This window comes from Hydractinia symbiolongicarpus, chromosome 4 (assembly GCF_029227915.1).
Source record: "Hydractinia symbiolongicarpus strain clone_291-10 chromosome 4, HSymV2.1, whole genome shotgun sequence".
In the NCBI taxonomy this organism is placed as follows: Eukaryota; Metazoa; Cnidaria; class Hydrozoa; order Anthoathecata; family Hydractiniidae; genus Hydractinia; species Hydractinia symbiolongicarpus.
The window spans coordinates 10,057,609-10,084,735 of record NC_079878.1 but is presented as its reverse complement, the minus strand read 5'-3'; the positions used below and the strand labels follow the sequence as shown (position 1 = coordinate 10,084,735).

At 33.7% G+C, this 27,127-nt stretch overlaps 3 protein-coding genes across 3 annotated transcripts; 1 reads left to right on the top strand and 2 right to left on the bottom strand.

Annotated features, from left to right (window-relative positions):
• Window positions 1-81: 81 nt before the first annotated feature.
• LOC130640662 (slit homolog 1 protein-like) lies at window positions 82-12,635 on the top strand. Its single transcript, XM_057447179.1, has 16 exons — window positions 82-155; window positions 942-1,170; window positions 1,768-2,052; window positions 2,722-2,793; window positions 6,138-6,209; window positions 6,321-6,392; window positions 7,025-7,102; window positions 8,008-8,076; window positions 8,781-8,980; window positions 9,524-9,649; window positions 9,933-10,070; window positions 10,554-10,679; window positions 10,876-10,992; window positions 11,127-11,246; window positions 11,671-11,901; window positions 12,178-12,635. Exons 2-16 carry the CDS (start codon window positions 968-970, stop codon window positions 12,357-12,359), a joined length of 2,091 nt encoding a protein of 696 aa, XP_057303162.1. The 5' UTR covers window positions 82-155; window positions 942-967; the 3' UTR covers window positions 12,360-12,635.
• A 1,170-nt stretch (window positions 12,636-13,805) lies between these two features.
• Window positions 13,806-17,915, bottom strand: LOC130641174 (probable serine/threonine-protein kinase DDB_G0267686). The gene is made up of 2 exons (XM_057447864.1): window positions 16,731-17,915; window positions 13,806-16,533 (listed from the first exon to the last, which is right to left on the bottom strand). Exons 1-2 carry the CDS (start codon window positions 17,799-17,801, stop codon window positions 15,364-15,366), a joined length of 2,241 nt encoding a protein of 746 aa, XP_057303847.1. The 5' UTR covers window positions 17,802-17,915; the 3' UTR covers window positions 13,806-15,363.
• A 3,573-nt stretch (window positions 17,916-21,488) lies between these two features.
• LOC130640661 (uncharacterized) lies at window positions 21,489-23,184 on the bottom strand. Its single transcript, XM_057447178.1, has one exon. The coding sequence runs from the start codon at window positions 23,127-23,129 to the stop codon at window positions 22,527-22,529; it is 603 nt and encodes a 200-aa protein (XP_057303161.1). The 5' UTR covers window positions 23,130-23,184; the 3' UTR covers window positions 21,489-22,526.
• Window positions 23,185-27,127: the final 3,943 nt, after the last annotated feature.

Here is a 27,127-nt window from a genome sequence, read left to right as displayed (position 1 = left end):
TCAAGCAAAATAGCTAACAATAGATTATGCGTACTGGTTTCTTGTTTTAACAATAACATTTCCAACGGTCACAATATGTTAAGCTGTGTGGTTTATATTGCAAGATAAGCTATGAGTCCAACGGAAAAATCACAGACAGGCTCTGAGATAATTAAGTAAGTGAAATGAACAAAGTAGTTTGTTGTTTTAGATACTCCGCCACAATAACAGAAGTGCATCTCAACATTTTGTAAATAAGCTGCAATAAATTTTTTTCTTCATAAAACTGTAGCTGTGCCCTCTTGTCAAAATACTTTGGCCATCCCGCATTTATCCACGTTTACCCGCGCTTAGTCAGACTTTCTTTACAAGTTTCTGCTATCTCTGCGTTTTTTATACTGCCACCTTTTCTAAATGAATATTAGCTATACTATTTTTTCAATAATTGATTTTAACGCTCTGTCTGATCTTTTTGTTTGTGTTTTTTGTGCATAGACTGTGGATACCAGACTCATCTCTAAAAGCTATGTGTGTTTGTCATTTCTGCATCAAATTCACATATCTTGAACTTAGCATCTTGAGTTTGTCAAATTTTTGATGTCCAAAGAGGACATAGGATTTAAGGATGCTTAGTGACCTCAACAATCCTAAAAAAAGGGAAAATTTTTGCTAAATTCAACATAGCAATTTCCCTTAAGTTTCGCCTTTGTGTACCCTGTCTTAATTAATTCCATAATACAGGTATGACTATACTAGTCATACCTGTATTATGGAATTAACTTAACAAGGCTTTAAAGCCTTGATCACCCCTTGGTCTATATATGATCTGCGAGATTGATTTGTAAGTTTACCTCGCATGGCAAAGAGAACAAAAGGGAACAAGGAGAAATATTTGACGTCATAAAATAGTTTGTATCATATGATCAATTAATAACTTTTCACGCCAATTCATGTATTTCAAGATCACATTATTTAACCAACGAGATGTATGTTACATAACAATAAACACTGCACAATGCAACATAGTGAAGTCTTCTCCTTCTTCTTTCAAATGGCGCTTCTTTCAGTTGGTATATGTCAGTCGTATGACAGTTGTGAAAGAAAGATATTTAAAGGTGCTGGTTTGTTAAAATGCAATAACCTGGGATGGAGGGTGTTGCCTCCAAAAATACCAAGTGATGTATCTGTTTTGTAAGTATTGTTAATACCTTAAACCATTTATAGATGGATAGGTGCTGCATAGAAAAGTGGAATCTTTCGATTTACCCTATTCTTTTCAGGGGGAGGAGGGGGGGGGGGGGGGGGGTGGCGGCTTTGACTCTTGTTTTTGAAGGGATTGAATTTCAGGAAAGACAAAATCCTATGACGATGATACCGGGCATAGTAAATAGAAGTAATGATCTTACATCAGAAATTAAATGCTGACGTATTCATTTTTTCGAAGACACTGGTTGGCTGTAATGATTTCCAAGATTTTTCTAACCAGCTTTAACAAAATGTAAAAAAAAAACTTTTATTTTAGTAAGGGGAATAAAACTTTCCATATCTACTAGTTATAGGAATAAGTGATACAATCTCTTCTAGAACAAACGTTAATAAAAATAATCCCACCAGGGTGGCTGAACTACCTGGTGGTGTTAAGAAATTCATTTTATTATGCGCAACGTTAAATATTCGACTTCCTAATTTCTTTTAAGAAAGTTTTTTTGTTTTTGTTAACATGACATCCTGGCCGACATCACTATCTTGCATAATTATTCATCATTTCATGTTTAAACGCTTTTATAGAATGATCACAAATCAGATACTGGAAACCATTGACTATCTTTCGTTGAAATCAAACACGTTGACAAATCTTCGATTGTCAGGTTGTCAAATTCGTCGCTTGACATCTAATCAATTTTCTGGCTTACCAAACTTAGGAGCAGTAGATCTAAGCAACAACACCCTAACAGGTCTTCCTGAAAGTGTATTTAATCCTTGCAAGGAACTGCGATTTCTAAACTTATCAAGAAATGCCATACATGTAATGGATGAAAAGGTTTTTGTGGAAAACAAAAATCTGGTTGTTTTGTAAGTAGTAATTATTATCTCTACCTTTTAATACGTTTGTTCAACTAAAATATTTATTACGTAGCTACAAAAGGTACTGTTTCTTGTTCACTAAAACCAAGCCAGTATGTTATTTCAGTTTACAAGTTTCATGGTCTAATTTGAAGTTCCAGCCCTGTAATGATAACTTATATATTGCCATGTATACTTCGCCCATGGGGAAGTACCAGTTTTTCTTCTCAAAACAGATTTTTGTACGTAACATCACAACAACGCTAAAATTTAAATTGAATGTCATTTTTTTAAACTAACTGATGCGTTATACACTTGTAAAGTTCATGAACACATTGAATCATATAGAATACTTAATATATAAAAAAAAAATACTACACTATGAAGAATTATTTAATCTGTTCTTGGAAAGCAAGGTGTATAGGAAAAAGGGGATTGATATAACCAGGGGGGGTCCAATTATTATGTAAATATTTGATATGGAAAATGGTGCTGGATAATCGAATTAGAAGCAGGCTAATTTTTTCTTTAATTGTAATTAACCATTTTTTGGAAATTGGGGTAAAAGAAATGACATTTATTTATTTACTATTGTCAGATTGTAACAAAATGCTTACCATTACCAAAATATATCTATTCAGCCTAGTTATATGCACAACTTTATTTGTTCATTTTTAGAGATTTTTCTAGAAACTATCTAACGCATTTAAACAACAACACATTTAAAAGCCTCGTGAAGCTCCAGTATATGTAAGTAGAACAATAACATACATCTTTTGTGTTCGCGTAGTTTTTTCTTTAACTTGTTATTCGTAGTATCTATATATTATGATACCCGTTAACTCTCAAAATATACCAATTTTTTTGATTTGAAACCGGGAGTTTTTTTTAAACACATGGAAATTCTTTGGACGCAACAAAACCAATAAAATTATATCATATTTCCTATTTGGTGTGTCCGTAGCTAGACTGTGGAATCAGGCAGAGACAGACCACGCCTATTATTACCATACTAGTCTTCAACCCGTGAAAAAACCACGGGATCGCCGCCCCTTATATATCGCATTTAGTGCTTCCACAAAAGATAGACAAACGGAGAGACGACGGCTATTATTGTAGAAATGATAATTTTTCCATACAAAATTCACGGGTTTGTCCATCTCAGACATTCCAGATTATTACCTGTGGTGCATATTGGCAGTATTGCTATTTTGTGTGTCCTTAGCTAGCGATTCGAAAAATATTGGACAAAGTACAGCTATTGATATGGTGTCTAGTTAGGCAACCCGGCCTTGAACGCCATGTTGATACTATAAAAATCTTCAAATATTGCTTAACACAAACCCCACCAAGATTGACTCATTGTACATTTTAAAAAGAAAAAGTTTTAAGTTTGGCCTGAAGAGGAGGACAGACTGATTTGTTGGTTATGTGGTGACAGCTATTGATCATAAAAGCCTGCCTTAGATATTTGGGATATGTATGGGAAATCCACGGGTTCCCCTATCCTTTTTATACCGCATTGCGTGCTTCTACCATTTTACGTGACAGACAGACAGACGTATACGGGTATTATAATATAGATGTTCAAACTTGTGATTACCTAAATTTTCGAAAAAAACTTTCTTTGTTTTACAAAAGGTTCCAGATAGTTTACATTTTAGTACATACACACCCATTCTGTTATGTCGAAAAGCAGGACCATAGAAAGGTTACTTTAAGGATATTAATTTTTGCGAAAAATAAATTTTTGCGAAGTTAGCAAATTCTAAAATTTCTTGAGAATCAAATTTTGTAAATTAACTTTTTTCAATTCCATTATTACAGGCTTTTTATGTACGAACTTCTTATAGTTCTCAGAAAACTAACTTTTACAACGCCAATTTCGCATTCCTCCAGAAATTAATTCCCCTTAATTCTGTTCATACCGGTCGTTATAGAGCTTTTTTCGAGGCCGGTTAAATTAACCCGCTCTTAATATCTTACCAACCACTTGACCTAAGCAAACTAAAATTGTTTGTCTACTTACCTGATTGAGAACATTTGTTCCTCGCCCTAAACAATATGGCGGGTGTTACAAAATATGTAAAAACAGGACCAGCCTAAAATTGCTCAAAGAATACTTTTTTTCTTGTTTAAAATACATGTTTTATTTGGATACATAAAAAACTATTTATTCAAAAACCTAATGACGCTTCATTATTTGTAAGTACAGAATTGGTTTGTAATAGTCACGCGATTCGTCTGTGTTGATTTGTTAAATAGTAATGCACAAAAGCAAAACTAAGACAAGAAGCTGCGGGAGAAATCAAATGGGCAACTCGCTGCGTCGAGAGCGTGTGCCATGTAGTGTAAAATTTATTATGTAATGATATAAAGCATTCATGATATATAAAGACCATTTTGCATTTAGGGTGCACATTATTTTATGAACATGCGTAGCATAAAATGGATCAAATCAGTCTTCTTGGCTAAGCCAGGAGTAATTTTTGAAAATGACGGCTGGATAAGGATAAAGAAACGCGGCCATACTCGCCCCCCCCCCCCCCCAGCATTTGTTAGGTTTTTTTAAATTGGGACGGAATCTGGACCACCACCAGTAGGTCAAAAAGAAAAAGAAGCTCTAGAAACAAGGTTGGAAATGCGGCCAGAAGTTTTGATTACCATGAAAAAAACGACATTCGAATATCACAAGCTCTTACGTACTCATAGATTGTCCAATTCGCCTTAGTCATTCAGCCTTGATAAAAAGAGGGGACTGGAAACTATAGCATCGTTAGCATTTTCTGGGAGGCAAGTCGTTAATGTGCATGCGTACTATTTTCAGAAAATCGAAAACACCAGTGATCGATCAAAAAATCGATCAAAAAAGCAAAGAAAAAGCGTTGGGCCTACAGGTAGGCTAAAAACAAATACACTTTTAATCGCGCCCCTGCTTCCCTATCTGTGTGAAGCCCATAGAGGGACCGCGAACAATGGGATGCCGCTCTATTGGAAATATCAGCAGACACCGAGACAAGTCACAAGACTCAGTACAACTCACTTGAGTTATTTTAATAATGGACACAAAATATAAAAGAAGCTATTAACAAGAAATCAACATTGTCGTACAAGTTTGATTTTCAACAGTTTGGCTGTTTTTCTCAATGCTATTGAAAACATGTCATTTGAAAACAAAGAAACTACTGGTACACACAGCATTGATTGTTTGAGTACGCTCACAGAAAAATTATAAAAAGAAGTTATATTAAAAGAAGACAAATACTTTTAAAGGAAACAATATAACAACATATAATGTCAAAAGTCTCAATTTACCAGTTTAGATGATACGAAAACACGTATTTGTTGCGAATGATAGTTGATTCATTATCAGATAACACGAGCACGACCAACTTATCATCATAAGCAGGCACAGTCATCCTTTTTTAATCAACCTTCGCACTGACTTGCAAGTTCTTATCTTTTCCACACTTTTATTCAACCATGTGAGGAACCATGTCCGTTTTTGCAGATTTAACGCTTCTTAAAAACAGGATCCTGGGAATCACTTTGCTAACTTCAAAATGGTAGCTTAATACTTAACTTAGGATAGGAAGCCCAGTTCAAACACATGCGTGTAAACACGCAGATGAAAAACTGCTTTTTTTTGGTACGTTTCCTCAAAGCACACAAAAATATTAAAATACACGTTTAAGCAACAAAGCTATTGTAAAACGCAGCATATAACCGAAGAATAAATAGAGTTTGGGCGTACTTTACGCCCACTTAGCGTACTATTGTGGCTTTAAACGCCAGAAAAAGTCTAGAAGGGCGTACATTAAAATTTACACATTTCATTAACAAAAGAAGCAGAATAAAGATTGTTAACCACTTGTTGGTCACGCCATTTTAGAAATTTTGTTATTGAGGAACAATAAAAGAAAAAAACTAGTTCAAAATTAAAGTGTAGCTTGGGGTAACCAATTATGGAAACCCTCAGGTAGGTCATGTCAACCACCGTTCCCCCTTCCGTACCATCTCCTGAAGATTTAATTACCTTTTTTATACATTGCAACAACTCAGAATCAGGTAAACACATTTTTTTGTTCTCTTAGAGATCTATCATACAACAAGTTGCGTGCAATTGGTGATCATGCGTTAGCAGGACTTCCAAAGTTAACAAGTTTGTAAGTTTGATTTTAAGTATGCAAATTCGAAACTTTCTGGTTTGTTGTAACGGAAACAGGGAAAGATGTTTTCGTTTCAAGTGATATTACAATTAATATTTGTATATTTAGACATTTATCGCATAACGAACTTGAAAAATTGCCATCAACCTTTGTTCATTACGTGTCAAAATTAGTGGTACTGTAAGTGACCTAACTTTTGAGTTTCATGTTAAACATTCTGGTAATGGTTAAACATTGATATCATTACTTCAGTGATCGATTTTGAGAACCCATGATATTTATGCCATGTAAGACCTTAAATCTCGGTGTCCAGCGAAGGAAAATGCACATGAGAATCTCAGTATTGTTTTTTTTTTCGCCTTCCTTGTTTCCTTCATAGGTTCAGTATTGCTTTTTATAGTGTGTTTTTAAGAAAGAAAAAAATAGATAAAACAGATTTGTCACGAATTATCATCACAAATATAAAACGGTCTTTGATGGAGCATTTTTGTCACATTTCAGTAAAGTTGTTTCTACTGCAAGAAATGCAACATTTCTATCATTTCACTAAAACCATATAACACGTTTTAATTCAGAGCAAGTCTTCCTACCTTTTTATATAAGACTGAAAATAAATTCTGTTTACTGGACACGTAAGATCGAGAGCGAAGATTTAAAGATTATAAGTAAAGGTAACAAACATATATTTTAAGTAAACACAATGTTTTTGCTAGGTGTTTTGATGCAGTTTCTTTCTCTTCATTCTTTGTAAGGCATCACAAAGACCAAAGGATATTGCTTTTAAATTTTGAAGTTTTTTATCCTTTATTTAGGCATTTAGATTACAACAACCTCACAACCTTTCCATGGTTGGATTATATGGAACTTTCAAAGTCTGTTTTACTGGTATTGTAAGTTGAGTTTGCCTTGAATTAATTCTGAACTACTTTTGATTTAAGTTTTACAAGGTACAAGCAAAACCATGCATCACCTTGTATTATTTTTACCCTTTCCGTCATGTTATAAGTTGTTATTGTCAAAAAGATTATGTACCAATCGTTAACCCGTGCAAAACATCTACAGAAATTTACCCGTCGTGTATTTTTTCCGCGTTAATATTTCGTGCATGTTTTACATAATCCGCGCATCTTGTACCACTTGGTGTTAAGGCACAAACGGAAAAATCGCGGTTTAGATTAAGTGAAAAGCTCCAATATTTAGTGACGGATTTAGGATCTGTTAGCCGAAACGCAATTACTTATTACTGGAGCACTAATCAAGTCAAGGTAATAATTGGTTTCCAAAGTATTTCATAGCTCCGAACATGTCGACTCTTGTAAGGGAAAAACCATAGTATAAATGTCAGGTGGTTGTAACAGCAAAATGTTTTTAGGGTGTAGTGCTTAAGTGTTTATCCGCGATAAAGAGAATAAAACAATTGCTAGTTTCTAGAACAAATTCTGTAATAAAGCTAATGAATTTGAAGAATTTCATATACTGAGTAACATTAGCGTATCTATGAAACATCTTGCCTGTCGCTACTTCAGACAGCTTCAAGTTTCCGGTATAACAGTGAAATTTACCACAAATATAAGCCAGAAAAACAAAGAAATTTTTCCACGTGGCGTGTCTGTTCAATATATTTATGAAAAAATTTAATATCTCTTCCTTTAAGGTTACTTCCAACTCGGTATTAATAAGCAATCGAATTGAAATCATTATTATAACCCCTCAACTTTTTTACGTTTGCAGTCCTCTGTTCATTGCACAACAAGCTGCCAACTGCTTACGATTACTGTTATTTTTCTTACTTTAGAAATCTACACAGTAACCAAATAACGAACGTTCCTTTAGTGTTTGTACAAAACGTTCCTTTGATTGAATTGTAAGTATTTGTACACTATCCTGATCACGTTATGTTACCACTAACTCACGTTTTAGGTTGAAGCGATGTGTCTTTTATTTAATTGTAGCCAGGAGACCCAGCATAATTTTTCTTACAACCAGGAAATAAGAATATTTGAGGTGAGAAAAGCTACGCTGGGTCTCAAACAATTTTGCTGCGGTAACAAAACTGACCACCCTTTTTGATTCGTTAATTCTATTATTTTTTGCTCACGTAATCGATCCTTTGTTTTGAGCGTGAAAGACCTCACTCACTTAAATAAATATAATTAATTCTTGTATTAAGTGTATAAGGTGTGACCACGCCAACTTCATGCGCATTAGTTCATTGCAATTTGGGATTTGCTATATGTGGATTTGAATTTAAGGGGATTTACTTCAATACTACGAACACAACCTATCTGAAGGACGTCTTTGCCTAATTCTTACGGAGAATTAACATGTAAGAATAATGTAGAGACGAGTTCTAATAAGACTAAACGTATTTAGGGCTGTACCGCAAAGTTTTTGACAACCCTGGTTAATACAGGGGACAGTTCTGCAAGGATTAGCCTCTTCTTTAATTCTAACACGTTAATTTCTAATCACCCCTAAACAAATTTAGGGTCTCTGCTACGACCTTGGTTGTTATTATGTTTTGCTTGTAGAAAGGGAGAATTATTGAGACAAATAAAATTTTCCCAGTTCAATAGGAGAGAACCCGTTAATATGCGACTGTTCGATGGACTGGATCAGGCAGGTTGAACGGAAAGCGTCCAACTCATTTCAAGCAACCCTACAAGTGAACATGATCAAATATTATCAACCAGACAAAAAAACGGTGAAGTGCGCTGGACCTGGAATCTACAGCGATGGTTATCCATGGGATTTCGAAACACTCTGTGGTAGGAGGTTCAGTTTATGTTTATTGATATTTTTTGTAGTTGATAAAATTAAAGTATTTGATGCAAAAAAGTGGCAAGAGTATCTCACATCTATATTATAATACCAGGATACCTCTGTGTGACTCGCAAAATGGTACCGCAAGTAGCGACACGCACGCAATTTGGTATAAAAAAAGAAGGGCGAAACCGTGGATTTTTTTACAGGTCACCTTGTAGTTACTGTCCATTTGCAATATTTGATTTACATCTCGGCTTTAACTCCTCTCTGAAGTGCACCGTTATGCATGGTTTATTCAAACTTTGTTCTTCAATTTTGATAAGTAACTTAAAAGTCCTTTAGGGAAAAAAAGATAAATCTGTCTGTCTCTGCGTCAAAATTGCGGCTGCGCGTAACGATGGGCAATTCCCGCAAAATTTCCATGGAGGCTGACTAATACATTAAAAAAATCAAAATTGTGACATAAAATCTGGTGAAGTAGGTTAGACGTGGAAATTAATTCATAATTTTACAGATGGATGTAGCTACGATCTTTTCCAACTTAGATATCGATGAATGCAAAGTCAAGTTGCATCCATGTGCAGCTCATTCCACCTGTTACAACACAGCCGGTGATTATGAATGTAAATGTAATGTTGGTTTCTATGGTTACGGAAAGATAAAATGCACAGGTCAGCGATTTTTTCTTGACATATTTTCATTTTGTGCTTGTATTAAGACTTCCTTAATTAACAAAAATACAAATTTAAAATTTTGATATCAATAAATTTTTGCTTTTCAGAAATAATAATTTTCCTTATAAATGAATAAACAAACTTGTAAGAAAAATTCAGACTAATAATGATTGAAAATTTAAAAGCATTCAATAAGGCAATTGTAATATTCTACAAAAAGAGTTCTATATGAAGCATTAAACGATGGCAGTTTCAGCATAGTTCCTTGCTTCTGATTTAGATGTGAATGAATGTGAGGTTCACTCAGCACCCAATATAGAAATGTTATGCAGCAAAAATGCGAATTGTGTAAACACGTTCGGTAGTTATGATTGTAAATGTAAGAAAGGATTTGTTGGAGATGGTTTTGTTTGTGACGGTAAGAAAAAGAGTGGTAGTATTCAAGGAATTTTTAATATTCCATACAATACCAGTGTCCATTAGAACGTGCTTCACACTTGCTTGCCTTATTCTTATATTTTGATTCGTATTCGCAAAAAGATCTATTATTGCATGAGATTTACTATAGAAGTTACATGCAAAATGTTTTTCCGCAAAAAGTAATACGCGCGAAAATATATTTCTACTGTTTATATTAAAAAAAAACGTTTAGCTTTAAACCCTGAATTTGACTATTTTTTCTACTTTTTATAATATAAAAATTGCGCAAACATTAATACGCACACAAGGATTAGAATCAATGCATGATTACTTTCTGCTCAGTAATCGCAATAAAGCATTAACTGGACAACATTTAATTTTTTTTGTAAAAACTGAACAAGCAAATTTAGAAGGAGAAAATAATGTATTTACATATTTCCACTACATAACCAATACGTGCTGAATTAGTTCATGTTTATAGATATCAACGAATGTAGTGATAATAAGCTATCAGAGTGTCCAGCTGGAGCACAATGTGTTAACACAATCGGAAGTTATGTCTGCAGGTGTGAACCAGGTTATCATATTCAAAATGGCGAATGTAGAGGTAAATCGATAATTTAGTTTTGTTTGTTTTTTTAGTAGATTTCTACCTGTCTAGAGATTTAAAGGGTTAAAGAACTTCAGATCTTACAGACGTGTTCATGCTTCTTTTTTCAAAAACGAAACCTTTTTGGTGTTAATTTAGGGGAAAACTGACCTTTCTTTCTCTAAACTGAATGGCAAATGAAAAATATTTTTAGACATTGACGAATGTTTAGAAGATCATAGTTGTGAAAAGAAATGCTACAACACAATGGGTTCATACTTATGCAACTGCAAGGCTGGCTACAGATACGCAGTTGATGGAGAATGTTACGGTAGCGAAATTTTTCAGTTGTTTAAACCAAAAAATATTGAATGGCCTAATTGCAATATCATACTGTTTATGTTCTGTTCTGTTCATTGATTTAATCATTTGTCAATAAATCCATTCAGTGTCTTATCTGTGTAGATATCAATGAATGCTTAATCAAAGACATGTGTCATACCAATGCAGGATGCATCAATACAGAGGGTAGTTATATATGCAGGTGTAAGCGTGGTTTTCTTGGAGATGGACGAAAATGTAAAGGTGACTGCAAGTGATTACAATTTTTTACCTAAGCATATTATAAAGTTTAGTAAAACAATTCCTATCATCGAGGGATCCTTAATGATATAGGTGGGCGTCTGATCCGTCCCACCCTCTTTAACTTTAACATTCGTTGCACATGAAACTACAAGTCTTCCACGCAGGTCTTAAATACCAATTTGGTCAAGAAAAAATCTAAATTTGACTTTCCTGGAATGCTTGCATATTTGACCGGGATTTAGTTACACTAAAAGGAAAATAGAGCTAATGTCTCGATATTCACCAGCAATTCTTTTGAAGTTTAGATAGCTATTATAAAAAAGCAAGTAGAGTTGAAATAGCTACATTAAAATGTCAGTATATTCACTTTGCATGAAAGCATGGAAAGACATTAAAAGAGGACAATGACTTTATCAATCTTTAGATGTAAATGAATGCTACATTGGGTTACACCGTTGCCATCCAAATGCTTCGTGTACAAACACGATTGGTAGTCACAAGTGTTCATGTAAAGTTGGCTACATAGGTGATGGGGTATACAAATGCATGCCGGAACATGACGTGGTTTTGCAAGAGGTTAAAAAGAAAATCACGACAAATACTCCATTTGTGTACAATCAAAACAGTCAGCAAGGGCTGGTAAACACTTTAGGAGGTAAAAGTTAAATGATTTTTTAATCAACCTGTTTAGATTAATATTGCGCTTAATACCTTACTGGATGCTATTTTTTAATTTCATTCTAACAATGTGTGTTTAAATCTTTTATTATTTTAGCTTTTATTTTAATTCATTTTTTTTTTGCTATCAAAAGCAAGGTACACAATAATAGGAACAAATAAATTTATTTAAATATAAATACCTTATTAATATCACGTAATACGAAATAAAATAGACCAAAAATGTCTTTAATTTTAATATTTTTAATTTCAGGTGTTATTGGACTTCTTGTGCTGATTGCAATTATTTTAACCATATACATCACAAAGCCGAAGTTTTTGTCTACATCAAAGTTAAAAGAAAAAAAATGGTGTGCTAACAAGTCTAGGAAGAGCGTAGTAGATGTTAAAACCACTGTAAATGAGAATGTAAAAAGTAATATTAAAGAGGGCTAATGAGATTTTTTTTTTTTTTTTTAGATAGCATTTGTTGCCAAAAAACTTATATGTGGATTTTAATTTGGCGTAGTTAAGGATACGCGAAATCTTTATTATTCGTGTTAAAAATTTCTATGTTCGTTGAAATTTTTTTGTCTGTAAAATGTTAATAGTTTTCAAACTAAAATAACCGAACAAAATGTTGTATTTATTGTATGTATTTTAAAAATTATTTGTTTTCGAACGAATTTTACTTTTTTGAGAAAATAAATATGTAAACAGAAATATTTTTTAAAGTTTCGTGTGTTCCTTCTGATTATAAAAAACATTGCTGATAGCTAAAGTTTTTATTTTTTGTCAGATATCCCCTTCTGAATCCCCCACATGTTACCATGACCATTTAATTAAGACATCCTGGCTGCTCAACAAACGCCTGGCTTTGCAACCTCTATACCTTCTTTCATTATCTTTATCTCATCTTTTCAACGCAATAGTATAAATAAAAAAAATCAGGGCTGGTGACACAGTCTTCAAAGTGCGCCCATAATAGTTGAGAGGTTAAATATTTTTGCGACTCAAACCCTTATTAACGACCTCCAACTACTTTATTTTCTGTGTTTTTCCATTTTAAATTACAGAAGTAACCAAACAATTTTTCAATATTTATGATTAACTGTAGACTCTTTCTATACGTACAAATTTTTACCAAAACCATCCCCAGGGCTTCCGCTTTCTAATATGTAGTTAGCGCATATGAGAAAACGACAAAGAAGTTTCGAGACAAGATTGAGTTTTTACAAAAAGTTTGTGGTCATATGCCCTAATTAACGTCGCCGTGACTGAAATAAACCAGATTGTCTAATTAGTGATTACAAAGGTTGACCAGAGTAAAAATAGAACTTCTTCTTTTGTCTGTAAAAGCAAAGTAGAATAAAAAACACGATAAAAGTACTATGGGATTTCCAATAAAAAGGTTATTTCCACTAGAAATTTGTTTCATTGCTGTGGTAAGGATGATAATAATAAACAAGCAAATTATTGCGTGACAGAAGCTGTTCGCTTTTCCTATCCAGTACTAGTACGGATGCCAGTGTAAAAATAGGGGACTGGTAACAGGGCGTAACAGGGCGTAAGTGGTATCAACCAGAACCTTTAATAGAACAAGAAAGAAAGTAAGCAAAATAAAAAGTGTTAACATTTTATTTAATATCAACGACATAACACTTCTGAAACGTCAACGTTGTTTCTCTAACTTTAGAATTTTCTACTATGCTTTACAATGTGACCCAGAATGTTATCAACTTGATGGCGACATTAAACTTCAAAAAGCTTATTTTATATATATCTAGACGATCCACGTTCTTGTTTAATGAGTCAGAACTTATAACCAATACGAGGTCTAAATTTAATGAAAATATTAACATTAACATTAGACCAGATTTAGTCCATTAAAAACACATCGTCTCAGAACTTGCTAATTTTCTTAAATAATGCAACTAAATAAAAGTGATATAAAAAACAACGTAACAAAATGTAACGTAAAAGTTTTCGTGGTTAATTAAAACTATAATTTATGGTGTGGACTTCTACAGCATGCAACGTCAAAAGGTACCTTGGTGGTATAGCTGATCATCTAATTGGGCTTTTAACAACATATCTGTTAGCTAAAATACACTTTTTAAATTCTATGAGTGAAAATGGCTAAAAAATGAGAATAAAATCAATATAAAGGCTGAAATTTTTCTCATTTCTCATTGGAAATATTTAGAAATATTTTAATTCGTTACATCATCTTCTCTAACTACTGGTAAGCTTCGTAACAGGATACATTATATACTTATAAATAAAAATACTTATAAAATAAATAAAAATTTGAAACATAAAAACAAAAGAAGGAAAATTCTATGCTAAAGATGTAAAAAAAAGTAAGAACGTGTCACGCTAAAACCATACAGTATACATTCGTTAATTCAAATCTAATTTTCCGGTCCATTGAGTTTGGTTTAATAAAGTCTTGTATTTTGTGCTGCTTAATTCGAACTCCGCTAATTCGAACATTTATCTAATTCGAGCAGTTCTTCGGTCCCTCATAATCTAAAACAGTAATGAAAAAAAAACCCTTTCTTTTTTTACGTTATTGGTTGTAAAATTACTTTATAAAAATTTGTAACAAATTCTTATACATTCTAGTCGTTAGCAAAGACAAATTTGAGAAATTATATCTGAATTCTTTTTTTGCCTTCTATGCGATAATTTGAATAAATTTTTCGGTCCTTTGCGTGTTAACGAATGTACTGTATTTTCTCACTCAACCCCCAAGAACGTACCTCCTACAGCCTGGTTGTTATAAAATATTATAAGTCTGTTTATAAAATTTTTAACATAAACTAGGGAGTTTCCCTGTTGTATTCGTATTTGTATCCACTGGATTAACTTCTACAATAACTTTTTAAATATATAACTTTTAATAAATTAATTACCAAAAACATAAAACATTTCTTAGAAGTATTAAATTATTCACTCACAAAGTATTTACCAGAATTCTGGGACAACCCCGAAACGATTTAGCTAACATCATTTAAATTTTGTTTCTATCACTAATAGCGTACATTCCCAAGTTCGTCAAGGATTCCCAAGTATATCAGCCCTACCTAGCGAAAGCAAAATTGTTCTTGTTTTAACAAAATAGCTTTTATTGGAATTTTAAGTAATATTGAATGCAGTAGAACAACTATTAAAATGTACTAATAATTAAAAAATTCTCTGAAAAAAAACACTCTGCAAATTTGTGCAGGAATATTAAAAGGTGAAAATTTCCAAAAATACCAGAAAAGCAAATAAAGTTGATAATGTTTACAACAGTTTTGTCCAACATGTTAACATAAGCTCATTTAAACTTTAGCCTTCAAGCAATTAATTCTTATGAAAATGTACACAAAGGTTTAAAATTTTTCTCATGGTAAATTTTAATAAGTATAAATAAAAACAAACCATTGTGAACTTATAACACACCAACAGTCTGTTAAAGTTTATTTATTTTTGTTGCCAACACATTGTAGCACTTCTCAGCAGATGGTCTTTTATTTGGCTGTCTCAACCAGCACTCCTCCATAATAGTGACAATTCCACTATCTATTTTCAATTCTGCAACCTCTGGTACAAGCCTTCCTTCTCCTACTTGCTTTCGAAGTTGGTTGATATTCAGATCTTCAAAAGGTATCTCTTCACTGAATAGCTCGAAGATAATTAAACCAAAGGAGTAAATATCCACCAACTTTAATTCGTCTCTACCAATAAATTCACCACGTAATATTTCTGGCGCCATATATTTTGGCGTGCCAATATTTCCGACCTGTTTGCCAACACTTGTAGACGTTTCACTCTCGCTTTTCATTATGGATAAACCAAAATCAGTGATTTTAACGCAAGCAATATCATCTTGGAAGGTGTTCAATAAGACATTGCTAGGTTTCATGTCTGCATGCGCCACATTTTGCGAATGGAGATATGATAATCCGCATGCAATTTCTTGCGCGATAAAATATTTTTGTGCTTCGTCGAACTGATGTTCTTTCACATGCAGCATATCAAACAAACTGTCTTGCATAAGCTCCATCACCATGCAAAGATTCGGCGTCTTAATACATGCCCCATAAAATGTAACGATATTTTTATGAAACAGCTCATTAAAAATTTTTATCTCACCTTCAAATTGAGCTTGTCGTTTTTTGCTTACTCTTTGAACACGCAGTATCTTAATGGCTACCCTTCTGCTCAACCATTTTCCTGCGTAGACTTCTCCAAAGCCACCTTGTCCAACTTTGTTTTCCAATGTTATTTCATTAAAGTCAATAACAGTGCCTTTATACTGTGAAAAAGATGGTCTTCCCTCAGTTGCAACGTTACGTATATGATAGATGGGCTGTTGGCCAAAGTAAGAGGCGACATCTTGATTTGTAAGAAAAGGCGGGTCAATTTTTGAGGTAGTGTGTACTGGGTAAGATTCAACTGGATGTCCTGAGTGAATGTTGGTTCCTTGGAAACGTTCCATTAAGCTAGGTAGTGATGGCACATCCTCCTGCGCATGGTCTTGGCACAAATTTTCCCATGCTGCCATTCGCGAAGCACACAATTCCAAAAGTTCAAGTATATCATCCCGGTAAGGGATATCATTTTCGTTAAAATCTTCATGCTGTGAAGAAAAATATTGCTAACATCAATATACAGGAAATCATAGTTTTTTATCCTAATTGTTCTGCGTGTTTGCTTGTGTATGTTAATAAAGCATGATAAAAAGTAAAATAAAATGATGGAGATTTCATTTCCGTGCCTTTCACCATTTTGTTTATAAAACTTAAACATTTTGTTTATAAAATTCTTTTTACCTACCGGATTGTTGGCTAGCTGATGATAGGCCATTTTAAGGTCTTGATTATCAGAAGATTTTTTGCTGGACACAGGCTTGGTTCCGAGAGGAAGTCCCACACGATTTAATTTCCTGTTAGCAGCATTGTCCACGTAGACTTTTTTCAAAGAACGTGGGTCACCATTGCTTTTAGCCATCGACGTTTTTGAAACTGGCTTGCTACCAACAGGCATACCAACCCTGTTTAATTTTCTGTTTAAAGAATTGTTAACGTAAGATTTTTTAGCATGAAAAGAGTAAACTGGTACTGATCCAAGTGGCTTCCCTACTCTATTTAACAGCTGATTCATTCTGTTATCTGCATATGTTCGTGGCACGGACGTTGAAGCACTGTTTTTTGATGAATTTTGAGATTTTGACACAGGTACACTACCCAAGGGCTTACCAGCTCTTCCCAGACTTCTATTTGCAGCATTATCCACATAAGTTTGGGAGCTGCTTTTTCTATGTGAGACTCCACTGTCGGAGGACACAGGTGCACTACCTAAAGGCATACCCACTCTTCCAAGGTTTCTGTTTGGAGCATTATCCACGTAAGTTCTGTGAGAGGAGCTGCTCTGTTTATGTGAGCCTCCACTGTCGGAAGATCTTGACACAGGTGCACTACCCAAAGGCATGCCCACTCTTCCAAGGTTTCTGTTTGGAGCATTATCCACGTAAGTTCTGTGAGAAGAGCTGATCTGTCTATGTGAGCCTCCACTGTTGGAAGATCTTGACACAGGTGCACTACCCAAAGTCATGCCCACTCTTCCAAGGTTTCTGTTTGGAGCATTATCCACGTATGTTCTATGAGAAGAGCTGCTCTGTATACGTGAGCCTCCACTGTCAAAAGATCTTGACACAGGTGCACTGCCTAAAGGCATACCCACTCTTCCAAGGCTTCTATTTGCAGAATTATCCACGTAGGCTCTTGCACTAAAACTGGAGTAGGCACTTGAGGAACCAGCAGATACAGGTGCACTTCCCATGGCCATACCAACCCTTCCTAAACTCCTGTTCATAGCGTTATTAACATAACTTCTCCCACGTGGCATTATAAAACTCTTTTGCTACAAACAATATATTCGTTTTTTCTTGAATTTCTTGATGTAGTGTTGTCTATCGTATTAAACTTAAAGTATAATCTTTTATCTATCGCAAACAACAACTATATATGAAGAAAGTGATAGTGACATCATCGGTTGTTTTTGTATTATTATCGGTTCATTTTGTATTCAGTGAACTGATATTTGTGTCCAGTTATTTTGTTTTTTATGTTTAGTAATGTAATTTGTGTTTTATTGAATAATATTTAATCGACCAATAATGAATGAAAGCATTATGTTTTGTATTGGACGATTTTTTAATTAATTCAACATGTTTCCCAAGAATTAATAAAATCAGACGTTTTGCGTATGTAAACAAGTAAGCGAATAAAGTATATTATGATCAGGCTCCATTATTGATACACATAACTTACAAAGAATTAATATATTTTTTGAAATAAAAAGTTTGTACCAGTATATTCTGCCAACTGTCCGAAGTTTGATGATTCAACATTAAAAACTCAGACGAAACATCTGGATAGAAATCAGACAAGAACTGCCCCACGGTTCGAACGTCATAACTCTCGACGACTAAGTTTTTTTTAAAGATTTATCTGTGTTTTAGAAAGAGGAAGAGATGGGCTACAAACCCTTAGCAAGCATGAGCCCTCTAGGTCTCTACCTCAACCACCAATTGCAATTACTCAAATTCAATTGTTTAATTAAAAAAGTTTCTGTGGGATAATAATTCAAATGTTGAATTCCAAAAAAAAAACTCGCCCTCTTTTTATTGGGCAAAAACAATAACAGTTATATATAGTACATACAGTAAACGGGATATCGGCAACGGAAACGGGTTTATTAAAAACATAGGGTAACTCAATTGAGGTATTGTTTTTAATGGTAATTTTATTCTACACATCAGGTAATTATATGCTCCACTATGCTGCCAACTTCCAATTTTGCACTTGGAAACCGTCCTATAAGATTCACACTGAATGGTTTCTATTAGCGATTATTTTCAAATGGTAATAACTTGAAAACAAGGCGTTCCTTATGCAAGTTTCTTATAATAGCAAATCCTTTGGTTATGATGTCCTTGTAAATGACAAAATAAGATAGAAACTAGGCTAACCATTATTTTTAACGCAATGGGTTTTTACCCAGCATCCTTTATGCTGGGGAAAAACTTCTTTTTAAATTTTCTAAATAACATAGAAGCGAGGCTATAGCTGTATGAGAGTTTCACTACATTACATCACGTACAGTCAAACCTTAATACCTAGGAAAAATTTTTTTGTATTATGCATGTGGTAACAAATCTATAGGAATCAAACATTGCCCATCTTCGTACAAAGTGACCAACTTTACAAAGCGACTCAGTTTCGCAAGAAACACTTAAGTATCACGAGGTATCTAGTCTGCGTTGAAAAACAACACGTAACGTAAAATGTTATGCTTCCCAGAGGTTCTGCAGTAGAAATTTTACAGAACGCCATTTTTTAGAACTTTTTGAATATTATTGCTCTATCAGCAATTTCTACAACTTCTGATTGAACAAAAATATTTTCTTTTTTCAAATTCGAATACGGGTTGGAATATTTCTATTCGCTACTCTCCAAGAAATTTGCGAGGAAAATTAAAAAAATTACCAACGCAGAAACTTAGTGTTTTTCCCATCGATGTTTTTTCACAGACAGCTATGATGAAATATTATAAGACATAAAACTTAGGGGGTTTGTAGTTAACGTGTCAAAAATGGCTATTTTCTAAAATTAAAATTATAATCTCTGATATGAGAAAAAAACATTTCTGCAAATAACTGTATGAACATCTCGTGAAAAATTATTATAATGAGATGCCACCCTCGTTCCCAGGGCATTTGCCTTGTTGATGATAACGGCGCAGGGGCCACAAGACTCTAGGGACAAGGTTGATTACGTGCGTGGGGCATATTACAGTTATCGGCAAATCAGGTCTCCTGGCTAGTACTCAAATAACAGAAGGTAGAGGGCTCATGACTAAACATTATTTACCATCTTTTTTTGAAAACAGACCAGCCAGTACATAAAAAATTGATTTCCCAATTCCAGTAGGCAAAACTGGTACGACATACTTTTTTTTTATTAAGGTTTGAATAAATTGCAGACGATTTGTTTTCACTTTTTCACTTTTTATCTATCAAGATGAAATCAAGCTTCTAAAAAAAAGCTGAAGTTTATTTACTCACGACCAGAAACAAAGTTTGGATGAAGGAGAAGCGAGTAAATTAATTAATAACAGATTTATCATGTGCACTTGATCACCCTCCTTCAACGTCTGATCAGGTTGACATGAATAACCACATTTGTTCTAACCGAAGTGGTCATTTTTGTGTGTATAACCGTGGGTAAGAGTTGCATTAATTAATTATATCATTAACTTGAATATTATATGACGTATTTTTTAAACAGTCAAGGTAAATTAGCGCAAAATTTAACTTTCAGAATTTAGCCACTTCAAATGACTTAGAGGTGATTTTATGAAGATAATATAAATACTATTACAAAAATATGTAATCTTTTATCTTAACTTCAGCTAAGCAGTATTACTAAAGTAATCCGTAAAAATACAGTCGCTATAGCTAACTTAATCAGAAACAGCTATATAAATGATGACTTAAATATACATAAACAGAAATAGCTTTTTCCTATAAACTTTTCTTTTCCTACAATAAATTTCTTTAAGTTTAGTCATACCTTCTGTGTGGGTGCAAAGCTCATGTTGCCAGTGTTACTGTGAGAACATTTGTTATTAAAATGTCTAGCAGTACCACACCAATATTTTTTAGTTTTGATATCACTTTTATGGAGTCTAAACCTATTCTTAAAGTTAATGGCTGATCCAACATACTGATCTCCACATTTTTTGCAGGAAATTATGTAAACAACGTTGCGACTTTGACAAGACAAGTTGCCTTTAACGCTATACACTTTGCCAGTATTCTTGCACCTAACCGTATCATATGATATGAAGTAGTTCTTACAGATGTCAAATTTATGACACCTTGTCTTATTTTCGGTACGTTTGGATGGAACCAAAAAAAGTAATTGATCTTCCTCAAGATTTTCTACACTCTGGTATAGTGTTTTAGATGAGTCACATGAACGATATTTAGGGTCTTCTTGTTGTTTTCTTTTAGCCGTTGACGTTTTTGAAACTGGCTTACTACCTACCAGCATACCAATCCTGTTTAACTTTCTGTTTACCGAATTGTCAATATAAGACTTTGAACCGGGATAAGATTTAAATGGCGCTGGCCCAAGTGGACTTTCAACTCTATTTAACCGTCAGTTCGATGTGTTGTCAGCATAATTCGTGACAGAGATGTTGAAATAGTGTCTTTTGATGAAATTCGAGATTTTGACTTGCGTGCAGAATTATCCACATAGGTTTTAGAAGAAGGCCTGCTTTGTTTATGTGAATCTCGACTGTCGGAAGATCTTGAAACTTTCTGTTTAACGAATTGTCAACGTAAGACTTTGAAGCATGAAAAGATTTAACTGGCGCTGATCCAAGTGGACTTTCAGCTCTATTTAACCGTCGGTTCGATGTGTTGTCAGCGATTTGGAGAATTATCCACATAGTTTTTGGAAGAGGCCTGCTTTGTTTATGTGAACATCGAATATTTGAAGATCTTGATACGGCTGCACTACCCAAAGGCATACCCACTCATCCAAAGTTTTTATTTGCAGAAGTTTCCACATAAGTTTATGTTTTAGTTTTTTCGCATTTTCAACAATTTAGTACGGCAATGTGTTGAACTCAGAAAGTAAAAGTTGTAAACAATAACTAAAATACAAGAAAAATTTGGCTACTTTCACGCGATAAGTATTTTCATCTTGCGATAGTTAACGCATTTTTTGAAAGATTAGTATTGTTGAACGTCTAAGTTTAGTTAAGCAGGTGAGACCACGATATTTCAAAGGTTGTGATGCTACGCATAATTTTAAAGCACTTATTATGCTATCAACTTGTGGGTTTCTTGTTAACCTTACCAAATTAACTGCATGTTTTCGCATAATTATAGTAAGAAAAAGCATGAAATACATGTTAATCGCTTGATTTTATTGATAAATTGGTGAAATTTCTAGTACCTAGCTAGCATGCACAAACCGTGAAGCATTAGGTTTCTGTCTGTGGAAAAATTTCTAAAATAACCATCCGTTCAATTTCCCATCGCTTACCATCCCAACAACATAAAGTATAATCAATAGAAAAAACCCTAGTCTCGAAACCCATTGTTCGCGGTTATTTTTTGCCGTCTAAGCTAAAATCATATTTAATTTAATCACGTGACCAATAGAAATGCACGCATAAGAAATAATGGCGGATGCGGATAAGCAAATCAAAAAAAAACATTTACTTAGTGCAGGCGCCCCTTCTTTCTTTTAGCAAAGCTAATCGTACACAATCGGGATGGGTCTGAAACACGTGTTTTAAATCAACCGTGCCAATCTTTTCTATCTAAAATCACGAAAGATCACGTTACATCTATATTATAATACCCGTATACGTCCGTCCGTCCGTCCGACCGTCCGTCCATCTATAAGTAGTAAGTAAGTAAGTAAGTAAGTAAACATTCATTTAACGTTGGTAACGAGATAGTTACAAGGTACTAATTAAAACCAACAAAAATTATAGTATAAAAATAAAAATAAAAGTTAATAATATGTCCTAATATAAATAGGGCTATTATTTACAAAGCGGACATAAACATTTTAGTCCAGTCCAAGATACTATCGATTTTTTGAAGTCCTCATTAGAACCAGATAACTTTACTTTTTGAGGAAGCGAGTTCCATAATTGACAGCTTCTAAATAACAACGAGTTGGTTCCAAAACGTACTGATTTAGTTGGAGGAAGACACAGTACACTCGAATTACGTAGTGCGTAAGAAGTGTTCTTGTATTGAAAGAGACTTTTTATTAAGTCTGGATTTGATCCGAACAAGCTTTTGTAAATGTCTAATAACATAATATTTAAATTTGCAGTGTGTATTGTAACACCGCCAGTAGATAAAAGAATATCACTCAGAGAACACTCATACTCTCCAGTTACTGTTCTTAATGTTCTTTTGTGAACCCTATTTACTTTATTATTACAGGTTTTGCTACAGTACATCCATATAAGAGGACAATACTTAAAAGTTGATAAAACAAACGCATTACATAGGCGTATTGCTTGTTGATCTGTAACAAATTTTCTAATACGTTGTAGGCATCGCAACTTTTTGGTAGCTTGATTACAAATAGTATTTATATGTATATCAAATTTAAGTTTCCTGTCAATATGCATCCCTAATAATTTAACACTGTAGGAAGGAATAATTTGCTTCTGATTGATGTACAAAGCTAATTTTCTCTCATCCATGCCCAAGAACATAAGCTGAAATTTCGCTGGGTTAGCAACGAGTTGGTTAGCTTTAAACCAACGCAATGAGTTTCCATATCTACCTCTTGATCAGAAATAACAGAATCGATTGATGATGCACAACTGTACAGAGTATTGTCGTCAGCAAACTTCTGTCCTTTGCATGAACGAAAAAAAATCATTTATAAATATGTTAAATAATAGAGGAGATAATATTGAACCTTGAGGCACTCCTCGAAGGATCTCAAGCCACATACTGTAAGCTGATCCTATCTTCACTCTCTGGAATCTGTTACTAAGATAATGCCTAAGAAGTTTTAAGCTATTTTGACTGAAACCATATGCTGCTAATTTTGCAATTAGAAGTTCATGTGGTAGACAGTCAAATGCTTTAGATAAGTCGATAAGAATAGTACCAACTTTACCAGAATTATCAAGACAAGATTGCCATTTATGGAGCAAATTTATCAGAGCTGTCTGTGTACTATAGTTTGCTCGGAATCCACAAAGATTACTTGAAAATTTATTTTGGAAAAAAACATTTAATTGAAGAGAGATGAGCTTTTCAAAAACTTTCGATAAGGTTGGAAGGAGGCTAATGGGCCTATAATTCTTTTTTAAAGTAGTGTCATCCTGTTTATGAATAGGAATGACACTAGCTAAGTTTAGCTCCGTTGGAAAAGTGCCTTCTAAGATACACGTGTTAATGCAATCAGTTAGAGGAACACTACAAATCCTAGCAACAGATTGGAGAACTTTAGTTGAAATTTGACCACTAGTTGTTTTTTTTGGGTTCATACTTATAATGACTTGATAAGTCTCCCATTGGTGAATATGAGAGAATTTGAAAGTAGATCCGTCATTATATAAATCCTTAATGTTGTTAATGCTCGGGTGATCTGAATACTTATCTAGGATCTGATATAACTCAGTGCAAACATAATCATTTTTTCACTTGACAATGCCTAGAGAAGACGTAACATTCGTGAAATAATCGTTAAAAATATCTGCAACTTCTTTTTCATTCTGAACAGCAATACTATTTTCAATCAAAGAGACAGCTTCATTTGAAATACATTTGTTGCTAAAAAAGGGTTTACAAGCTGACAAGAAATCTTTACAACTGCTGCTCGTTTTATTACGATCAACCTTTTCAAAGAACTGTCTCTTTGAAAGTTTGTTCAGATTTACTACATAATTCCGTTGACTTTTATATTTGTTAAAGTCATTAACGCTTCTTGTTTTATTATAAATATTTTTTAGTCGAGAACGCTTCATTATGGTTTTCCGAAGTTTTTTACTAATATGAAGTTTATTATTTTTCCCGTATGATTCTCTTTTTGTAGGAGGCATGTCTGTTAAGAGTATTTGAGAACATTTCATTAAAAGAGGTAAAATTTCCACTTTGGGATGTCACAAGATTTGCCTTAAGATCATTTGAAAAAGCGTCTTCAGAGAATTTTTTGAAACTACGATAGACAACCTGTTTAGGAGGTATATGAACAAATGTTGACTTTAGCATAGTGTAAATCATATAATGGTAATCACTAACACCAGTTTCAAATGATTGGCTCTTTTGGAAACTGTGTTTTTTATTTGTTAAGATTAGGTCAATACAACGTCCGTCAGCTGTTTTAAAGCATGTAGGATTTTTTATCAAACTGTAAAGACCATGATCAGCCATAAATGAAGAGATCTCTACACTAGTTGTAACATTTTTAAATCTCCTTGAATAATTATATTTTTGTAATTTTCAGAATAAAAATCTAACAAAGCAGATATATGGTCCAAAATATAACGTAAATTTTGGGAAGGATTTCGATATATAGTCAAAATTAACCATTTTTGCTTACGTAAGTTTAATTCAACTGGAATACACTGAATGTCCGGCGGAGTTAGGAAAGAATTTAATTGTCTGGAAGGGATGTTACAATTAACATATGTCAAAAGACCACCAGCTGTTACATCTAGCTTGTATGGTTTTTTGTAGCCATCTAGCATAAACTGCCCCTCAGAAAAAGATTCGTCAAGCTTAGTTTCAGCTATACAAAGAACATCTACATTTTGTAAAACTACATTGCCCAAGTCATCCAGTTTATTCCTAATCGAATTAACATTTACGTAAGATAAGATAACATTTTTTGGATGAGATAACCTCAAACCTTTCATAAAAGCACTGATATCATCACGATCAACATAAGTGCTGTCAATGATTTCGCTATTATTTGCATCTCGAATTGAACCAGAATATTGTCAATCTTTCAGATAGTTAAGATAGTAAATAAAATTATTTGCCAAGTATGAATTTTCCACGGGCTAACGACTAGTTGCTTAAATAAATATAAAAAATATTTGATATACATCGAATCAATAATTCATTGCCTCAAAAAATGAAAACAATGAGATATCATCGCTTTGATGGGACCTAAGATTAATTTGATTATTATTATTATTCATCTGCAGACACAGTTCGCTTATGTTTTAAAAAGGCGGTGTATCTTTCTAACGTTCACGGTTAGATGCATCGTCAGACTCTTCACACTGAGACAACAGTAACATTATTACTTATTCCCTAAATATTGAGCTAGAATTCAGGACCCTACACGACTCCAGCTGAATGTCAGAAAATCTTTTCAAAGACATCATCACAAAGGCGAGCTGTTATTATTTTGTATATCTCTGCTCTTCATAAATAGAGACAACTGAGACATAAGCTACACGTAATCAGAGTAAAGTTAGCCCAGAGACAAACTTTACTCAAGGGTAAGTAGAACACTCCCCGCACTGGAATTTTAAAAAGCCCTCTTCCAATTTCTTTGTCCGCATAAGTTATTTTCTCTTAGAGAGTACACAATTTAAAAAGAACTTACATGATTTCTTTCAATTATGAAATGTGGTAATAATGCTTTCTGTATATGTGTCTTTCTCAACATTGATGTTCGGCTTCTCAGGGGTCATAATAAAAAGAGTTCTTTTCTATCTTCCTTTTTATCAAATTGGTTTATCAATCACAAGATCACATCATACTAACTTTTACTAAGTTTAAGCTTAAACAAAAAGTACGTTCTTAGGCGGACTCTGAAATAATTGCCATCGGACTAATTGGTGTGGAATCGCTGATTTTGTAAAATGTTGATTTATGCACCTCCCTGTAATAATATTAATAATCCTAAGATGACGTAAACACGGTGGAAAAACGTCTTAACACATGTAATTTCAATGTGTGCTTCAACAACATGGTGTCAGCAAAAAATGTCGAGCTTGACAAATTAACACAATTATTTATTTATTTATTTATTTATTCTTTTCTTTTTACCAAATTACTGTATGGAAACCTAATAATGGTTTTTTTCATAGCTAAAATTCAACTCTGTGAAAATCACTCGAGATGAACTTTATAGCATGTACACAAAAGTAAACACATTAAAGATCAATCCGAACCAATCCGAAAAAATATACAGAAAAGTGAAAGTAACACGAAACTACTTAGCCGTTTGTACCTTTCTAAAATATTTTTCTCTCATTTAAGCTGTTGCGTTACATGTATGCATGCAAGTAAAAATCTACTTAGCTAGCTACCTATGTATAGCATGAATCTTGAACATTTTTATGTTTCCATACACCATGACAGACTAACAACATTCTTGATTATTTGCGCAGCTTTTATTTGAAAAAATAGTTAAATGAGACGAATAGTTAGTTCCAAAATACCCACCATACGTGGACACTTTGCAGGCACCGGATCGGCCAGAGCCAAGATCTTGTTCAGATTCGGAAAATTTGCTGTGCTTTCCTTATTATGGAAAACATTAGGTATTTGCAGAAAACCGCTTTTTCTAAACAATTCAATATTTTCCGAAAATTAAAAGAATCAACGCTGTTGAGTAAGATGTATGGAGGTATTGTGGCAGTCAATGTATCTT